At 56.0% G+C, this 15,260-nt stretch overlaps 7 protein-coding genes across 7 annotated transcripts; 1 reads left to right on the forward strand and 6 right to left on the reverse strand.

The window, feature by feature from the left end:
- Nucleotides 1–1,269: 1,269 nt before the first annotated feature.
- On the reverse strand, nucleotides 1,270–2,031 carry H6S33_007005 (uncharacterized protein; the record flags this gene model as incomplete). Its single annotated transcript, XM_044838635.1, has 1 exon — nucleotides 1,270–2,031. One exon carries the CDS (start codon nucleotides 2,029–2,031, stop codon nucleotides 1,270–1,272), a length of 762 nt encoding a protein of 253 aa, XP_044689169.1.
- A 2,993-nt stretch (nucleotides 2,032–5,024) lies between these two features.
- H6S33_007006 (uncharacterized protein) lies at nucleotides 5,025–5,890 on the reverse strand (the record flags this gene model as incomplete). The annotated part of the gene is made up of 3 exons (XM_044838636.1): nucleotides 5,025–5,408; nucleotides 5,454–5,739; nucleotides 5,826–5,890. 3 exons carry the CDS (start codon nucleotides 5,888–5,890, stop codon nucleotides 5,025–5,027), a joined length of 735 nt encoding a protein of 244 aa, XP_044689170.1.
- Nucleotides 5,891–8,258: 2,368 nt separating this feature from the next.
- Nucleotides 8,259–8,885, reverse strand: H6S33_007007 (uncharacterized protein; the record flags this gene model as incomplete). The annotated part of the gene is made up of 1 exon (XM_044838637.1): nucleotides 8,259–8,885. One exon carries the CDS (start codon nucleotides 8,883–8,885, stop codon nucleotides 8,259–8,261), a length of 627 nt encoding a protein of 208 aa, XP_044689171.1.
- Nucleotides 8,886–9,033: 148 nt separating this feature from the next.
- Nucleotides 9,034–9,715, forward strand: H6S33_007008 (uncharacterized protein; the record flags this gene model as incomplete). Its single annotated transcript, XM_044838638.1, has 2 exons — nucleotides 9,034–9,193; nucleotides 9,348–9,715. The coding sequence occupies 2 exons, from the start codon at nucleotides 9,034–9,036 to the stop codon at nucleotides 9,713–9,715; spliced, it is 528 nt and encodes a 175-aa protein (XP_044689172.1).
- An 843-nt stretch (nucleotides 9,716–10,558) lies between these two features.
- Nucleotides 10,559–11,038, reverse strand: H6S33_007009 (uncharacterized protein; the record flags this gene model as incomplete). The annotated part of the gene is made up of 1 exon (XM_044838640.1): nucleotides 10,559–11,038. One exon carries the CDS (start codon nucleotides 11,036–11,038, stop codon nucleotides 10,559–10,561), a length of 480 nt encoding a protein of 159 aa, XP_044689173.1.
- Nucleotides 11,039–12,682: 1,644 nt separating this feature from the next.
- Nucleotides 12,683–13,183, reverse strand: H6S33_007010 (uncharacterized protein; the record flags this gene model as incomplete). Its single annotated transcript, XM_044838641.1, has 1 exon — nucleotides 12,683–13,183. The coding sequence occupies one exon, from the start codon at nucleotides 13,181–13,183 to the stop codon at nucleotides 12,683–12,685; it is 501 nt and encodes a 166-aa protein (XP_044689174.1).
- Nucleotides 13,184–14,496: 1,313 nt separating this feature from the next.
- H6S33_007011 (uncharacterized protein) lies at nucleotides 14,497–15,144 on the reverse strand (the record flags this gene model as incomplete). Its single annotated transcript, XM_044838642.1, has 1 exon — nucleotides 14,497–15,144. One exon carries the CDS (start codon nucleotides 15,142–15,144, stop codon nucleotides 14,497–14,499), a length of 648 nt encoding a protein of 215 aa, XP_044689175.1.
- Nucleotides 15,145–15,260: the final 116 nt, after the last annotated feature.

The following is a 15,260-nucleotide window of genomic DNA, read 5'->3' on the forward strand; positions in this document are numbered from 1 at the left end:
CTTTAATTTCTTTTTCTTTATCTTTGGCGGACGCAAGTGGTAATTCTTGAAATAGTACGCTCAGCACGTTTCATAGTATTGGATGATTCTCATTTGTCATCATGAGTCACGGGTTCTGACTCATTCTTTCACTGGTATTTATTAGTCATGTCTTTCTATTGCCCATACGGTTATGATTCATTATGTTTTGTGTTACCTTTCTTTAGTATAAATATGGGGTATTCCCCTCTCTAGTTGGTCGGTATAACACGCTCAATTACTACACTTCTCTACATACATTTTCTCTATAACAACCCAATTCCCTACAACACGCTTTCCAACCTTCTTCCCGCCCTGCTATGGACAAGACTACAGTTTACAGGAAAGCCAAAAAATAAATAAAAAAAAAGCAGTTGGAAAAGAAGACCCCACCCTTCTTACAACCAAGCTTGATCCGCCCTTGTCTCGTTCCTGAGAAGGCACGAGGCAACAGTGGAACAGGCAGGGAGCACGATGGAGAGGCCGCCTGGTCTGTCTGCTGATGAGGAGAGGAAGAGAGGAGGGAGAAGGAGGAGTGGTTTATATACCGAGTGGGAGGTGCCGAGCTCATGGCGTCTTGGCGTTGTGGAGCGGGGCGGCGTGGGCTTAGCCGCTCATGAGATTTGGCTGCTCTCGGTATTAGCCGCCCCCACCACCGGCCAGCTACTGCTTCCGGGATGCGTGGCTAATAATCAGCCGCGACATATCACAGTTCGGAAACCAACGCTGGCTAGTACAAACGCAATAAACCGCCGTTATAGTCGGCCTGCCCCATCTTCCCATGAGTTGGTACCCTCTCTAACGTTCGAAACGCTCTCATATTGGTCTGCTTAAAGAGATTTCATACCAAATAGGACGTCTCTAGTGCGAGACTAAGTGAAGAAAACTATCACAATATATGGTGATCTGTTTTAGGGTATGACACGGTTTTGCTATGGACTAGAGATGGGTTGGCAGGCAGTGCTTCTCTAGTGGATTGCTGGATGTGGCGTTGAAACAGCTATTAATTCACGTGCCTGCAAGTTAACTGTAGGAAAATAAAACAATCCTAGAACATCCATTATAAGCAAGCGCTGAATATTTCTAAGCAATTTCTAAACTGTCGGTATTCCCGTACCATATAAAACCATCACCAAGCCCTCAGCACTCCAATTGAAAAGTCCAAGTTAAATCACAGCAAGCCACCTATCTCCCTAATGCAAATAGATCAAATTACCCAATTATACAAGCAGCAAATAACCCAACCCATACTCACTCCGCCGTCGACAGCGCCGCCTTCCGCATCTTCAAGAACCGCATCATCCCCAGCATCTTCTCGTCCTGTGCCTTTATCCTTTCTTTCTTTGTTGGTACCGCGCCGGACGGCAACACGTAATTATCCGGTAGGTCAAAGATACTACCATCCTTGTTCCCCAGACTCGGTGCGGGGGAGGTGGCCCTTGATTGGAGATCGATATCACTTGTCCCATGGTCTTCACTGTCCGAGCCAGAGTCCGGGCTGTCATCCGCAGATTCAAATCCCTCCCCGACGTCTGCCGGTTCGATTACCCCTTCCCTTCTACCATCGCTAGATTCCGAGTCTCCATGATTCACATGTTGCATGTGTTCCTGCTCTTCACCACTACTGATATACCACGGAACAACCTCCGTATCGCCACGCCTCTCCACCGGCGACTCACTGGACTCTTTGTCCCCACTAACCGTATAGTCCCCGCTGCGCCGCCCACCCCTCTGCCGCCGCACCCGTCTCCTCAGAATCCGCTTCCCCCCCAGAGCCCGCGCCGCCACATCGCCCATCATGTCCTCTTCCCAAGCCCCCTCACCACTAACCCGTCCGCGGCCACCAGCGACCAAATCGTCCATCATTGTCTGCCTCCGCCTCTGCCTCTGCCTGCCTCGCGTTGGCCGCATCGTCGAGCGTTTCGGTGGCCGAGGGACAAGGATGTCCTCGGGACTATCACCATCCTCTTCGTTGCCGCGTCCGCTCACGTCTGGGGTATTATTGGAGGCCATAGCGTCACTTGGATTGGACGTGCTGTCGGGTGTATGTGATGAGGATACGTGCAGAAACCAGCACCGGCTTCGAAATTGCAGGGTGGGGGGCGGACGTGGATTGTGTGGCAGATGGGGGTGTTGGAGGGGGTGGGGCTCATGGGTGTGATAAGGAAGGGGCGGAAGGGAGTGGGGTGGTGGGGTAGTGGGGGGGGAGATGGGGCAGTGGGTGGGTGACGTGGTTTCATCGTGGGTATCGAGATGTGGTCTTTAGCCGCCCGAAAGGTGCGGGGGTGCGGCGGATGTGGGCTGCTGAGGTGGAATATGACCGCCGACTCTGTCAACCGCTCTTACCCGTCAAGGTTGATGAAGGGTACATACTCTTTGTCATTTCTATACACTATCTGTTGACCGTTTGGTTTGTGGGAAGTTGCCGAACGGTGAGCCCATGGCCAACTTAGATTCTGAGTGAGACTAAAAGCCGAACATTGAGAATAATAAGTAGGGCGAGGAAGCAACCCCCCGCGACCAGCAAGACACAATGACATCCATGCGTCTGAGCCCGAGCTGAGTTCAAATCGGGCAGTAATTCGCTCGAATATGCCACATTACGAGTGCTTTTATCAGAGCTTAAATTGATATACTCGGATATCCGATTATAGGAATCAATAAGAAGAACCCCAACCCCTATTAGTCCAATGAGGAAAAACCTCATCGGTTCTAGAGGCCGTCATTGAAAACAAACCAAAACAGCCGGGACCCCAAATCTCTCTTCTGATAGGATATTTCAGGCTTGTCAGAACTGTCCTCCCCTTTTAACAAGTCAGTAGGTTTATTCAAACGTCTTCGACGCTGATCCCTAACAGGTCTAGTGGGTGCTTGCTGAGGCCCGGAATAGCAGGTCGTCCTTGACTGAACCACGTTCGTGATTAACCTAGAATTATGCCAATACCATAACATGATTCCGCAAAATAGGGTCTCGACCAGGGTCTTCGAGCTCAGGAACTGGGTCTTCCAGATGACCAAGTGCGGTGTTCGAGGATACGAACACGTCATGTAAAGACCGTTTAAACAATCGGTATAACAGGTTCTGAGAATTTCTAAACCGTTCAAACCGTATCCCCAAAATGATCAGAACTCCACCAACATCCACCCTCACCCGTTGTTCCATTCTAGCGCAATGCTAGAGGCCTACCCCACGGTCTCCAGGCTATCTCAAGGCGAATGCTGCTAGGCACACCTGTTGTTTTTGACAACTTTGCTTTGTTGTCTCGCTGTATTTGTTCATGGTGATCGTGTCGTTGTTACGACAGTCTGAAGTGTTCCTTTGTATCTGTCTTCCAGACAGCATACACGTGTCAAACATCCCCTTCTGTCTTCCTATAAATAGAGTATGGGCCAAATCCCTCTTACATTCGATAGATCAATTGAATGCAATGATCATCTTACTTCTCCTCTCGCTAGAAACGTCTTCAATTACACCCAGTCAGATATTTTCGCCGCTGGACGTTGCTCGTCGCTGGACCAGAGGGCCACCATGGTCGTGGCTAATATGTAACCAGTATACGAATTCAAGACCACCGCAGGAAGACTGCTCTCCGCTGGAAACCATTCACCAGCGCCTGTACCAACGCGTAGAACCTCTCCCCGCCCATCCCGCAGCGGGCCGCCGAGTTCGGGGTGATATGTCGTTGCTGCCCGACTCCCGGTTCAACGTCGTGGCACATAAGTAGGTGCTGTGACACGATTGAACTTCGCTGTTCCGTGGCTGGACTCTCATTTTCTCAGACAGGCCGCGGCAAAGACTTACATAATACAAGCACCATGCCCATATCGAGCACAACCTCTGATCGCAAAACGTGCATCATCCCCGTTACTAACTACATGTATTGCACAATGACTAAGCAGCCGACGCGACGCAATCGTCCCACCCACCCCTACCCCCGGCTCGTGACATTCCGAAGAAGAAGAAAACGAGTATCCAACACTCGTAGGCTCCACATCTGTCTTCACCGCTCGCGCTCCGTTCGCAGTAGCTATCCTTCGCACCGCACACCCCACGCCATCCCCAGCGCTCAACATCAGTATCGCTAGGAATCAAAATAACCCACGAGGGGTGGCGTCACGTGACCCTCACACCAGACCTGGGAGATAAGTGAGATTCATGCTATTTTCACCGGTACGCTGAGGACGTGCGGTGAGTTGGGTTGGACGGGGTGGGGAAGTCATTGAATGTGATGGCGGGGTTTGGGAGGGTCCCGTTGTGGCTGGCTGGTGCTTTAGGTGTGGAGGTGTTTCTAAGGACTCCCATGAAACAATTGAATCATCATGTAAACTCACAGGACTCTACGATATGTATACATGGTCATCTTCCCCGTCTCCATCTTGTTCTATACTGATATTGCAGTGTGGACAATCGCACCCTCGGGGTTGGTGGGTTTCGGCTACTACCAATGGAGGGCTCTGGAAACTACTGAGACACGACTGTAGTACTACCAGCGTGGTTCGTCGGTTTACCAGTTCAAACCGGTTCTCTACAACTGTTTGGAAAAACAATTCCATTCAGTTCTCGACAATTTCTATTCAGTTCAGTTCAGTTCGGTTTTACTGAAACAACAACTGTTTACAACTGTTAGAAACACTAGGCTATACGTTATCTCTTAACACTGCCCTCGCGGAATGGTGGACTTTGTTACGACATATTTTCATAAATCGTGTATCAGCCCACACAACAAGCCACTGACCAGCCACATTCCAAACCGATCTGTGGCTCTCAGCTGTGCGACCACCATAATTCTACAAAGCTGAGCAAACCATCACCAGACTTCAACCCCATCAAACAAGTAACTACAATCGCCGAGCAAGGGATTACCCCCACCGCAATGTGTTGGCCCCGACTCAACTCTCGAAGACGTTCTATGACTCCTCCAGTGGGCGCTATACGCTGTTTGGGAATCCCCCTACCGCCTCCCCCACCCTCGTCTCCCCCGGCTCTCAAATCCCGGCCGGACCACTCACACCACATCACCGACCTTACCGCTATCTCCAGCACCTTCCTTCTCCCCGTCTTCGATGGCCCCCCCTCTCACCCCGTCAGTCTTCCCGCCTGTATCTACCCCTATCATTCTTCCCCTCGCCGGGCTCCCCTCCGCCCTCCTCCCCGCCATCCTCCACCCCGATGGCCTCCCCTCCCCCCTCCTCCCCGCCATCCTCCCCCTCGATGGCCCCCCCTCGATGCCCACCAGTCTTCCCCTCGCCGGTCTCCCCTCCACCCTCCTACCCCTCGATGGCCCGATCCATCTCTCCGCCAGTCTTCCCCCACCAGTCTCCCCCCCGCCCTCCCCACCACCAATCTCCTCTCCCTCCCCCCCGAGCTCCACCTCGATATCGCCGAATACCTCCTCCTCCGCACCATTTTCCACCTACACCTCTGCTGCCGGCACCTCCACTCTGTGTTCCTCCACAAGCTCGACAACGCGGTGACGCAGCACGCGGAACACGTCCTGACATGGTCCATCTACCGCAACAACCCCCGCCAACTCTCGCGCGCCCTTGCCGCCGGCGCCTTCTTCACGACCAAGTACATGACGCTCGCGATCACGCTGGACCACGCGCCGCTGCTCACCGCGCTGTTTGCCGCGCTCCCAAGCTACAGCATCAACACCCACCACCCGCAGCACGCGACGCCGCTGCATCACGCCGTGACACAGAACGCCGAGGGCTGTGTGGCTGCCTTGCTGCGTGGGGGGGCGCTCCCGGACTTTGAGTATAACCAGGGGGGTACGGCGTTGTTTTATGCGCTGCGCGGGGGGTACAAAGGGGTGGCGAGGGCGCTGGTGGCGGAGGGGGCCGCGAGGGAGATAAGGGGTGGGGATGCCATGTTGTATGCGGTGCGGGAGAGGCCGTGGATGGTGGGGGTGTTGGCGGAGGCGGGGTGGGTGGGGGCGCGGGTGAGGGGGAGGCCGACGCCGTTGCAGACGGCGGTTAGGGCGGGGTGGGTGGGGGTGCTGAAGGTACTGCTGGAGGCGGGGGCGGGGGTGGATGAATTGGGCGACGGGAGAGGGACGGGGTGGGCGCCGTTGTATGAATGTGTGATACAGAAGGCGAGGGAGTCCATGATGGACCTGTTGATTCAGAAGGGGGCGAGCGTTAGGGTGTTGGGCGGGGCGAGCGTGGATGGGGGTTACCAGGGATCTCCCGGAGAGGAGATGGGTTTGACGCCGTTGCAGCTGGCCAGGAGAAAGTGAAGTTCGGTGAACGTGGCGAAGTTGCTGTCCTATGCAAATTTCCGAGCTTTTAATTAAGGGCGAAGGACTTCCGTACCACGAATTTACTATTAAAGACTCGGATACCATCAGTACGTCTTACATAACACGTGTTTCAGTGGCAAAAGACTCGCATGCCATTAATAGGTCTCGTTGACATGAGTTCCAGGGATAAAAGACCCGGATACAATGGTTTTCAACTACAATTACATGTAATCAGTCCAGTACTCAGACATTTCTTTCATTCTTTATATATATGTGGTTGTCGACATAAGGTTGTTTCTTGTGCATTGATAGTCGGCAAGTTGAACAAAACTTCACGAACTTGACGAATATATACCCCCCCCCTCTTGTTGGCAACGAAAGGACTCGCTGCCATTTGGTGCACAACGGTAGTCCACATTGTGGACCTTTGGTGGAGCAACGCTCAATGGTACCAGAGTCTAATGCAAGGTTTCCAATGGTAGAAACCGGTTGTGATAGAAGACAAAACCGCACCGACCACTAAATCAAGGAGCTGAACCTGTGCCAACTGTACTAACTATTTATCTTGACAGTTTCAACCAGTGTTCCTAGCCGTCCCGGGTGCCCTGCAGGGCCCCGTCCGGTCCTCTAATGTAGGAGAAGACTGGACGGACGGCAGGGGGTAGTCCGTCCGGTCCTTGGAAATAGGGGACTGCAAATGACGGGCGGGCCCTGCAGGGCCCTGTAACTACATGCCTATAGGGTAATGACTACAGTTGACTGCAGTTGACTGTCTGGGACGGTGGGGGACGGCGAATGACTGCATATGACTGCATATGACTGCATATGACTACATAAGACCGCGCTTGACCGCAGAATCACGACCTATGATTCCAAATCCACTTCTCCCAAGTACTTCTCAAATCTGTATACTGAACTTCAACAGAACTCCTCTATCCCTAATGCAATTTATCAGCAATGCCAAGAGCCCGGCGGTCATGACGGCCGTCTTCAGTCCTGTGCCCCCGGGGCGCAGTCTGTTCTAGAGCGCCTCTCAAGACGGATCAATCTTGCCGTCCGTTCAGTCCGGCACCCCAAAACGGACGGACGGGACCTTTAGGAACACTGGAACTTTCAACCGGTTTAACCGCTTAAACTGCGGTTTATGCTTTGGCATACTCACCGTGATAACAGTCCTAAAAATAGGTGTTCATGTTCTCGGACAGCGTGTTCGAGCTTTGGAACTGACCTGCTCGAGCTCAGGAACTGGGGTGTTCGAACTTACGAACATGAGTTGTACAAACCGTTTAAACCGTCGGAATAACCGGTTGTGCAGACACAATTCAAACCATGTATTGAGGGCGAGAAGAACTGGACCAACTGTTAACTTAAACGGTTGCGTTGAACCGGTTAAAACCGGTAAATCACTGGAAACCTTGGTCTAATGTTTCAAACATTTTCCGTGTGGTATGCGAGTCATTTTTCGTTAAAAGCCATGGCATAAAAGTCCTTTGCCCTTTAATTAACGACTGAATAAACTTATTTAGTTAGCGCGCGAGTGCATTGCCGAAAAATTAGGTATATAGACATATATATCTATGAGGGTACCGAACCTTCGGTTTTGTATATCGTTTGCGATATGGGCAGGTATTTTATGCGGTATCTCTGAATAGTCTACCCGTCTGTAAGCCACTACAGGCTGTCTGTGGACGGGGCAGGCCATTGACGATATCATGTCGGCGGGTAGCGTCCTCAATTAGGTCAGAACACAGGTGGATTGTTCCTTTCTCTTTTCCGCTTGTTACATATGATAGCCAGGCTTGCTTTCTACGGGTTTTGGTTTGTGGGGCCGGGGGTATCGTGCTGCATTACTGCTTTTCGACTCAAGCTCAGATCTATTAAATAAAGGGTACATACACTATACACCATTCACCTCTCTCCCAATCTTTATCTTCCCTTAACCGGCTCCACACCCCGCGCCACCCCCCCCTGCCTTATATCTCCCTCGCCCTCCTCCCTCTACCTCTGCCCCACCGTGGCATCCTCCCTCCCCAACGTCGGCACCCTCCTCTCCCCCACCCTCCTGGCACTCCCACCATTCCCCCCCGCGGCACCACTACCTCCCGCCGCACCACTCCCTCCAGCGGCGCCACTCCCTCCCACCGCACCACTCCCTCCCGCGCCACCCCCCTCCGCCACCATCCCCGCCAACCTCTGCGGATCCTGATTCTCCCTCTGCAAGCTCGGCGGCGCCCTCGTCCCCGCCGCGCCGCCCGCCCTTGTACGCCGCGCGGCGGACACCGGGCGGCGGGCGCTCTGGGAGCCGACGCGGCGCGACGCACTGCGCTGCCGCGTCCCGGACCGTGAGCGCGAGCTGCTGCCCGCCTTGGGACGGGGGGAGGAGGCGCGGCCGCGAGGGGAGGGGCTGCGCGAGCGCCCTTTCTTGTATAGTGGGATGCCGGGGGCTGGGGCTCGGCGGAGGAGCGTGCCGGCGCCGGGGACAGGGACAGGGACGGGGGCGGCGTAGGGGTTAGCGTGGGGGTTACGCGGGGTGATGCTGGCGTGGTGGGATGGCGGGGGGCCGCGGGCGGTGACGGAGGAGAGGGTCGTGAGGGTTACGAGGAGGAGGAGGAGGGGGAGCTGCATTGTTATTGTTGTGTGTGGGGGGGTGGAAATGAATGTGGGTAGGACCGGCCTGAGTGGGATGGATGAGTGTGGTGTTTTGGTAACGGAGGACGGGAGGGAGGAAGAAGAAGGGGTTTTTATATTATCTCATCGGCCCGCACTCTTGTGCATGGCGCATTCCGGCCAGCTGCCTGGTATTGGTGCAGTGCCGGAGGTGCTCACCGGCCCGGAACCATGGGCACTCCGCGCCACCAGCCGAGCACGTACTCTTCACCGGTGTCGCCCATATCCGAATACCACGAATCTCGACCCCAGACCGGTCATGGCGCGTGAGTGTAAGAAGGGATGGGGAAAGACCAAGTCTAGCGACGCCTTCCTGCTATTGGTGCATCGCGGCCACTCCCACCAAGGGACTGACTGTCTCGGGCGCAGGGAGAGAAGCGTGGCGAGGCGGGTGCTGCAGCGTTGTTTTATAGCCTCCAGAAACCACCACCACCACCACCCACTTCCCCAAGGCCGACCACGTAATGAATCCGCCGGAACGTGTTGAAACACATGTGCTTCAATGCCTGCACCACAACATTGATGCGCCACGAGCCAGTCCGCCGCAACATTCCAACGTCTTATCTCATCGCCCACCGACACCTACCAAGCCCCATCTACGCCGCATGACCGCCGGCGGCGCGGGGCTTGGCGTGCCGTGGCTTGGTGGTTCTCCCGATTGTGGCGTCATGGGCTCGCTGATGGATGTAGCGGAAAATCGCTGGGTTGGCAGAGGATACTGGATCTCCGTGCCTCGGTGGTTGGTGGCACTACAACGCCGAGTGATGGTTCATGCCGCGCATAGCTAGCGCACGTGACGCCAAGGGGCGAGTGAGGGTTCGTGATTAGAGGGAGGAGACAGACGCGGAGGTGGAGTGGGATATAGTAGAGGCTGGCGGTGGAATAGGCAGCTTTGCACTGTGCCTTGATTCCTGTGTTGGGGCGCGTGAGTAGATGGATAAATTAAAAGAAAGGAGATAATGCGCGGGAGGGCTTCCGCGGCGGTCGGTAGCGCGGTGGCCGCGCCGGGACGGCCCCTTGGACATTTAACTAGAGCTGGGCATCGGGTGCCTGGGGGTGCTTGAAATTGCGGGTGAGAGTCAATCGTTCCTGTGGTAGGAACTATGGGTCCAGGGTTACGCAGGTCGCGAACGGGTGCGGTTGTTCTGTCCCATATCACCGTCACTACATATCCGCAGGACATTTTGCTATAACGCGCCGAAATGGTGATAGGGAGAATAGCTAGATGTGTATGTGCGGATACCCTAGCACCATCCAGATCCTACTCATATCGATAATCATTGCTACATTTACATCACGACTCATCTGGGTTGCACGAACTTGTCTTATTTACTGGCAATGATAGGTGGTACACGTTGCGAGGAAGAGATGTACTTGCTTATACCTATGAGTTTTGTCCCTCAAAACGTCCGGCGAATGGGGCCGCCCGCCCAGCAGATATTCAGAATATCAGAAGCGTCCACTAGACAGGATACCCCTTCACTAGATATGCTATACATAAAGACAGCCCGCAAGACAAAACAATCCGCACCTACAACTCCAGGGCACAATCAACACTCTCAATTCCTCCCTCCCGCTACTCCACCACCACTACACTACACTACACTACACTACGGATGCACCACCACCCACTACTGCCGACCCCGTCGCGCCGCCGCCCTCATCTCCGCTTTCCCCTTCTTGACTCTGCGCACGCCCCCCTTCGGCGCCCCCGCCCGGGCCCACCCCGCCCTCGGCCGCGCCTTCGCACTCTTTGAGCCTACGCGCGGCGATGCGCTGCGCTGCCCGCCGGGCCCTCTACCACTTCCGCGCACCCCAGCTCTTGGCGCACCGCGGCGTCCACCGCCCGGGGAGCTGGGGGGGCTGCGCAAGGTCGGGGAGGCGTCGATGATGATCGGTGAGGAGCCGTCCGATGCGGGCTCGACGTCCGTGATGATTGGTTGAGGGAACGGCGGGGGCGGCGGGGGCGGCGGGATGACGGGGATGGGGTGTCGCAGCTGGCGGGTGTGGAGGCTTGGATGGGGGCCGGGGGCCGAGGATGGCTGGAGCGCGCGGGCGGTGACGGAGGATGTGGCGGTTAGTGCTATGAGGAGGACGAGGGGGAGGTGCATGGCTGTGTGGCTGTGTGTGGCTGTGTGTGGGTGGTTGCTCAATGGGTGGGTACTGCTGACTGAATGCGTGTGTGAATGAGCGCACGTGTGTGTGTATGGGGTGCGAATGAATGTGGGCACTGGGACCGGCCTGAGTGCTGTGTGGATGAGTGAGCGTGTGTGCGTGTAAACTCAGCGAACGAACCGAACGAAGCAGGAGAATCAAGAGCAAAGAAGACGGGCTTTTATCTATATGTATATTCATATCTGTCGGCCCGGCCTCGTGGGTGGCTGGCTAGCTGGTTCGCATGCGTGCCCGAGCTGTTACTCACCGGCCCGGAAGAATGGGTGGAAATGTAGTACATCCCCCCTCCTTGCAACCGACCGAGAGGCTGTGCTCCCACCGGTGAGGCTCGCCCCCACCCCCCCCCCCCCTCCCGCGGACATCGCGAGCTGTAGTCCTATGTCCTACCCTACTACCCTTTGCTGAACACTCACTGACCGGTCTGTACCGCCAAACCGACGTTTCATTGCAAACGCTGCCGACACACAGTGTTTCCGGTAGTTTGCCAGTTCTTTGCTTCAAAGCCGTTGAACTGAACCATTTAACTTGACGTCGGTGCAGTTCTTGAGATATTTCAATACATTCTTTGAACGGCCCAGAAATCTTCAAAACTGGCTATACCGACGGTTTAAACGGTTCATCGAACCCTGTTCTTGAGCTCCAACAACAACACCCTACTTAGTCAGCTGGAATACCCAATTTCCTGCGCTCAAACACCCTTTCGAGAACATGAACACCCATTCTGCGGGCGCTTTTCATGGTATGTATGCCAAGACATGGAACCACAGTTTAGACGGTTAACTCGGTTCAAAAATCAAGAGAGGTACTTGGTACGGTTGGCACGGTTGGACTTCACTGATTTAGTGATTGGTGCGGTTTTGGCTTGTACCAGAACCGGTTTCCACCGTTGGAAACCTGCCGAGATGAGCTCTAGTCCTACCGTTTTGACAGGGGAACTACCTATTTACCTACTGGGCCAAGCTCTAGTGAGTCCTAGTCCTACTATTTTCATTGCACTTGGGCGAACACCCAGCAAACACCCCCACCCCCCCCAAATCTTGGCGGCGAACACCCCCACACAGTGACCCCCCGCGCACGCTTGTACAATTTAATCATCCATACTACACCGGGCAATTTCAAAGCGACAGTTGGTTTTGCGTGACAGCCGCCCTTAATTAAACGCCACTCGTCCCGAGAAAAAAAAAAAAAAAAAAGCCGACAATTGCCAAAGATGCACCCACATTGGAAACGATCCATCAGATTGCGGGAGGCAATCTTTTTTTTTCATTTTCCTTTTTGTTTAATTCACTAATTGCATGCAACCTCACATGAGTTATGGCAATATCGCACTACATAAGCCCCTGCCCGACCTACCTACCCAACCGCCCCCCCGCCACCTCTCGCAAGATCCAAAGCAGGGGAGGCATTCTTTCCCAACCGTGACCGAAAAGGAAATCTTGTTGGCGACAAAAACGCCCCAATGATTACTGTACATGGAAGTCCTTTTGGAAAACATTTACCGCCGGTTCTAGCCAGGGTAACCGTAACCATCTATGATCGCTCTGCAATTGCCCGGTACAGATCCAACACCACCCAACCCACTACTTGCGCCCCCCGCGCCCCGCCGCTTTCCCCTTCCTGACCGCGCGCACGCTCCCCGCCCTCCCCTTCGGCGACCCCGCCCTCGGCCTCGCCTTCACGCCCCTCGATGCGGCAGGCCTGCTGCCACCGCTGCGCGTACGGCCGCGTGTGCCCGCCTTCCTCCGGGCGCTGCCCGCGCCGGCGGCAGCGCGTGACCTCGCCCGCGGCGCCGCGCGGCGGCCGCCCCCCCGGGCGCTGTTGGGGGTGTTGCGCAACCCCGGGGAGGCATCGATGATGATTGGCGGGGAGCCGTCCGCGGGCTCGGGGCTGGTGATGATCGGTGCTGTGAACGGCGGCGCGGGCGGGGGCGCCGGGACGATGGGGATGGGGATGGGGTTCTGCCCTTGGTCGGGGTCGCGGCTGGGGACGCGGTGGGGCGCGGCGGGGGCGGCGAGCGCGTGGGCGGTGACGGAGGTGGTGGCGCTGAGCGCGAGGAGGAGGAGGAGGAGGGGGAGCTGCATGGCGGTGGCTGTGTGTGGCTGTGTGGCTGGGGGAGGCTGGGAGAACAATAATGCGGGTACTGCTGATTGAGTGCGTGTGAGTGAATGAGCGCGTGTGTCTGTGTATGCGGTGTAAATGAATGTGGGCACTGGGACCGGCCTGAGTGCGTGGATGAGTGAGTGTGTGTGTGTGTATGTAAGCTTCTCTAACGAATGCAATGAAGGAGGAGGGAATAATGAGGTGAGAAGAAGAAGGGCTTTTATACTATATATTCTCGCCCGGCCTCGTGCCTATCTCTGGTGCAGGCCTCTGTCTGTGTCGGTCGCTGGCCGTGTCGCTGGCTGGCCGACTGGTTGGAATGCACGGTGCCCGAGGTGCTAGCCACTCACCGGGCCGGAGGAATTTCGGGATGCCGGACATGTACTAGTACGCACATTCCTCCTCCCTCGCGACCGACCGAGCGGCCGGCTGTGCTGCTCACCGGTGGCACGAGGCTCGCCCCCGCCGAGACAAGCTCTCTAGCAGTCCTAGTCCAACCATTTTGGGGGGCCGAGCTAGGAGACTGTTGATCGGAATGCGCCAAGGCTCGAGGATTGTGTCGACAACATGCAGTTATCGGTGATATACAGAGGACAGGATGTATCCACTCTCTACTCTGTACTTCGGGGATATATAGGGGTAAGCGGGGGTACACCACCCTGCCGAGGTTACGTGAAGGGCCGTGCCTTCTCACTTATCCCCGCCCCCGAAGTACTGCATCAACGCTCCGATTGGTCGGCAGCGGCAGGGCAGGGGTGGTTTAGGAAGCGGAACCTGTATCGCAACCGGCTCACCCCAGAAAGATTAGGTGGGAGCGGACAGGCAGTGAGTGACACGGGCATGCCGAATCAACTCATTAACTGGATAGTAATATCGGAGTGGCGTCAACTGGAGCTGGCATTGAAATTGAAATAACGCCGGGGTCACTACAGGAAGACGTAGACGTTTACGGGAGCGCTCGTCCTGGCTATGAGATACTCTCGAAGACTATAATGCTAAAATTAACTCACAACCGGCCGGAAGTGGGCAACTACTAGCTACATGTATATGTAATGTATACGCAGAGGTAGCCCACAAACTACCACGCAGAGAAGGAGGAGGAGGAGATTTTCAGGCGGGAGGAACCCCGCGGTCGCGAGGTGGGCCACTACTACTACTAGTGCCGTAGTGTACTGATATGACTATGCCCTATACATGCTTTCACCCAGAGATAGTCATGATATCGTGCTCTACGTAGTACTTACTCACTATGCCACCCACCGGAGGAGAACAGATACATATCGCCACACCCCCATCACACCATCATTGCGAACCGTTCGTCCCCCGAGGGCTTCATCACGGTCGTTCCACACGTATATACGGATGTAGGCACAATCACGCTCCAAGTTCCTCTATCCCAGACCGATGCCCATACGCATATATACGTCGCGACATGTACGTACACCACGGACTCCACACCACACCACCCACCCCACCCCCGCCCCCCATCATATCCGCCACCCCCCTGCCTGACACGTCCGCGGCCCCCGTCCGCGCCCATCACGCTCAACAGAACGGCCCATTGATCCAGAGCCTCCTGTGCCTCGCGGGTACGCACCGGGCAGGCATGCGCAGGATTCCCCGCGCGGCCGCCGCCGTCACCGCCTTTTCTAGTGCCGCTACGGGCGGGATTTCCCGTTGACGCGGTGGCCTTTGCGGGGACGGGGCCCTTGGAGGCGCGGCCCTTGGAGGCCCGTGGCCGTGCGGGTGTGCGGGGCGGGGCGGAGGCGCCGCGCTTGGGGGCCCTGAGCTTGCGGGGCCTCGGGGGGACGGGAGGCGGGCGGCGGCGCTTCGTGGGGGAAGAAGAGCCGCGCGCGGTGCCCTGGAGCAGGGGGGGCTTGGGGGTGATGGAGGATGTGGCTGTCAGCGCCACCAGGAGGAGGGGGAGGAGGGGGAGCTGCATGGCTGTGTGGCTGTGTGGTTTGAATGGGGGCACTCGGACCGGCCTGGGTGCGTGGATGAAAGAGAGTGTGTATGTGTGCTTTGGAGGACGCCTGGTGACGCACGGGGCAGGAGGGA

The sequence above is a fragment of the Morchella sextelata genome (genome assembly GCF_020137385.1).
Source record: "Morchella sextelata strain SCLS chromosome Unknown scls_22, whole genome shotgun sequence".
Lineage (NCBI taxonomy): Eukaryota > Fungi > Ascomycota > Pezizomycetes > Pezizales > Morchellaceae > Morchella > Morchella sextelata.